Source organism: Terrapene carolina, unplaced genomic scaffold (genome assembly GCF_002925995.2).
Source record: "Terrapene carolina triunguis isolate 2854851 unplaced genomic scaffold, T_m_triunguis-2.0 Scaffold51531, whole genome shotgun sequence".
NCBI lineage: Eukaryota > Metazoa > Chordata > Testudines > Emydidae > Terrapene > Terrapene triunguis.
In genome coordinates, this window is record NW_020715882.1 from 12,282 (window position 1) to 15,605 (window position 3,324).

Consider the following 3,324-nt stretch of genomic DNA (forward strand, 5'->3'; position numbering starts at 1 on the left):
GTGTGGGGGGGCTCCCTGCCGGCTGGAAGGGGCTGGCCCGGGAAGTGGGGCGACTCCCTGCCCTGGGCGGGGGGCGTCACTTGGAGAGTTTGCTGATGACCCGGATCAAAGCCGCGTTCTCGTCCTTCAGGCGCTGGTTATCGGCCTTCAGGTCCGATAGAGCCTGGGGGAGAGGACGGGGGTTAGCGTCTGCTCAGCCCCCCGGTGTCCCGTCTGCCCCCTTCCCCGGATCAGTCCCCCGGTATCCCATCTGCCCCGGTGTCCCGTCTGCCCCCTTCCCCCGGATCAGTCCCCCAGTATCCCATCTGCTCCCTTCCCCCAGATCAGCGCCCCGACCCATCTGCCCCGGTGTCCTGGCCCCTCGCCACCCACAGGGGCCCATCCAGTCTGGTGCTGATCCAATTACCTTCAGCTCCTCCTCCAGCTCCGCCGCCTTCCGCTCCAAGGCCCGGCGCTCCTGGGGGGCCGGAGAGAGGGGGTTGGTGAGTGGAGACCACACAGCCCCAGCTGGGGGAGGGGCAGCTCGCCCCCCGAGGGTGGACTCCTCAGGGGGGCAGAGTGAAGACCCCAGCTGGCTTGGGGGTGGGGATGGGGGGGCCGTGTCCTGGCGGCACGGTGCCCCCACAGCGGGGCAGGTACTTACAAATCTCTCCAGCTCCAGCCGCGCCGGCCGCTCGGCAAAGCGCTCCTGCCTCTGCCAACGACACCAAGCACAGGGTGAGAGACGGCGCCCTCTAGAGGGGCAACGCCGCACGCCCGATTCGACCCCCCCCACCCCAGCCAGACCCAGGGCGACGCTATACAGAGGAGCCACCTTAAATTCCTCCTCCCCGCCCCGGGGCAATAACTGGCCGCTGGAGAGAACCGGCAGGTGACTCAGAGCAAAAGCAGCCGCTGAGAGGGACCAGCCCAGCCCAGCCCAGCGCCCTGGGTCAATATTTACTGAGCATCTCTGGGCAGCGGGTGGAGCTGCAGGGGGGGCTGTGTAGGGGCAGTGAGACGTCAGACACCAGTGCTGAGCTCCCCACCCCATCTCCCCATGGCAGCCCAGCGCCCCCTGCTGGACCCCCTGCAGCCCAGCGCCCCCTAGCGCCGCCCCGGGGCCAGCCCTGCCTGCCAAGGGAGAGCGCCCCCTGCTGAGCTCACCAGGGTTTTCTGTCCAGGTCTCTCCTCCCAGCCCGGCTATGGCAGGGGTCCACAGGGAACGCGGCAGAGCCGTGGGCATTCGACCGGGTAACCCGGTGCCTGCCCCCCCGGGGGCAGTCTGTCAGGGCGGGCAGAGACGCCCCCACGCTGCCTGGAACGCCCTCGTCCCCCATAATGCCCTGGGGCACAACGCTACCACTCTCCTAACACCCTCGCCCTGGCTAGCTATCCCAGAATCCTTTGCAGTGGTGGCTGTGTGGTCTCCCCCTCCAGCAGGCCATGGGGCAGGGGGTCTGGGAGAAGGGAAGGGAGCCCCTCCCCACCGTCGCCTGCCCCTGGTGCCACCCCAGCCCTGGCGCCCCGCCCCTCACCTGGGTCACCCGCTCCAGTTCCAGCTTGATCTGGGTCAGCTTCAGCTGCGTCTCCTGCAACTGCTCCTTCAGCTTCTCGTTCTCCACCTGGAGATCTTCATAGAGCTGGGGGGGAGGGGGGGGCCCAGAGCTGGGGAGAGAACCCAGGAGTCCTGGCTCCCCTCCCCGCCCGAACCACTAGCCAGCCCAGTGCTTGGGTGAAGGGGAGGTTTGGAGGGGCAGATGCCCCAGCACGAGGGGGTGGGGTTCAGGGTGCTGGGGGGTTCGGCCCCTGCCCCACCTTTTTGTATTCATGCTCGTCCCCGGCGCTGCCCACGCTGCTGAGCCTGGCGCAGCCGTAGGCGTCCGTCCGGTGGGGCAGGAGGCTGTTCAAGTGGTCGGACGTGCTGGTGAGACAGACAGACAGACACCGCCCTGTTACTGCAAGGGGCGGGCTCCCCCCCCGTACCCCCCAGGTCCTCACCCGGCACCGAGATGCAGCCACCTCTGGGGTGGGCTGTCGGTGGTCTCTAGTTTGAAACACAGCTGGGCTATAGCGCCCCCTACTGAGCTCTCTGTCCCCCTCCCTGCAGCCCAGCGCCCCCTGGGGCATCGGGGGGGGGGCCCAGCCTGCCAGGGGAGAGCACCCCCTACTGAGCTCTCTGTCCTGCTCCATGCAGCCCAGCGCCCCCTAGGGCATCGGGGGAGGGCCAGCCTGCCAGGGGAGAGCACCCCCTACTGAGCTCTGTCCTGCTCCATGCAGCCCAGCGGCCCCTAGGGCATTGGGGGGCGGGGGGGGTCCTGCCTGCCAGGGAAGAGCACCTCCTGCAGCCTAGTGTCCCCTTGTGCCGCCCTGGGGCATTGGGGCCAGCCCTGCCTGCCGGGGGAGAGCCCCCCCCGGAGGTCTCCCTTCTGGGCCTGAACCCCCTCACCCCCGTTTAGCGTCTCTCAGGACCCCGTGGCAATGCTGGGGGCGGCTGGTACCTGGAGCTCCCGGCCGGCAGGTACCTGGATCCCGGGGCGGTGTCATTCAGCTGCTCCGGCTCCTCGGTCTCGTCGCCCTAAAGAGAGGCCGAGGGGCAGGAAGGGGTATCCGGGGGGGGGGGGGGAGTTAACAGACACCCCAGGAAGCACGCCCCGCCCCTCCGGATCTTCCTGTCACCCAGGTATGAGCCCTCCATAACCACCTACATGTAATCCCGGGCCCCCTCGTCCCCCCACAATTCCCCCCCAGAGAGTCCCAGCCCCCCTCCTGGCTCTGTTATTACCCCCTAGGGAGGCCGAGCCCGGATCTCCCCCCACCACCCCGCCGGCGAAGTGGCCCCGCTGCCCTGCCCACCCAGGGCCTGGCCCCCTCCGCTCACCTCTGCGTTCTGCACCATGCCCGTGGAGCGTCGTTCCCGCCGGCCTTTCCGGCGGTCCCGCACGGCCAGCCGGTTCCGCAGCTCGGCCTCCGCCTCGGAGCCCAGCCCCAGCCCCTCGGGCTCCGGTGCTGCGGCAGAGACGGGGCGGGTCAGGGGCGGGGATTGGTGCCCCCCCACCCCCTGCAGCACCCACCTCAGCCTCTTTGCCAGTTTGTTGGTTTCACCCAGCAACAGGGGACCCGGGAGCGGAACAAGCCACAAGGGGTTAATTCAGCTGCTGCACGGGATGTCCAGCCAGAGTCTGGGATGGAACCCAGGAGTCCTTGCTCCTGGCCCCCCCTGCTCTAACCACTAGACCCCACTCCCCTCCCAAATCCAGGGACAGAATCCAGCTGCCCTGGCTCCCAGCCCCCCTGCTCTAACCACTAGACCCCACCCCCCTCCCAAATCCAGGGACAGAACCC

The 3,324-nt window shown here is 68.8% G+C and overlaps 1 protein-coding gene across 1 annotated transcript in view; it reads right to left on the reverse strand.

Annotated features, from left to right (window-relative positions):
* Positions 1-6: 6 nt before the first annotated feature.
* The window catches only part of LOC113405897 (protein phosphatase 1 regulatory subunit 12C-like), a gene marked incomplete at its 5' end in the record, with an annotated part of 4,144 nt that continues 826 nt past the window's right edge, over positions 7-3,324 (reverse strand). The window contains 7 exons of the mRNA XM_026647210.1: positions 7-163; positions 407-457; positions 644-694; positions 1,518-1,622; positions 1,798-1,903; positions 2,481-2,557; positions 2,861-2,988. Coding sequence (XP_026502995.1) covers positions 77-163; positions 407-457; positions 644-694; positions 1,518-1,622; positions 1,798-1,903; positions 2,481-2,557; positions 2,861-2,988 — 605 coding nt within the window. The remainder of the gene's footprint in view (positions 164-406; positions 458-643; positions 695-1,517; positions 1,623-1,797; positions 1,904-2,480; positions 2,558-2,860; positions 2,989-3,324) is intronic.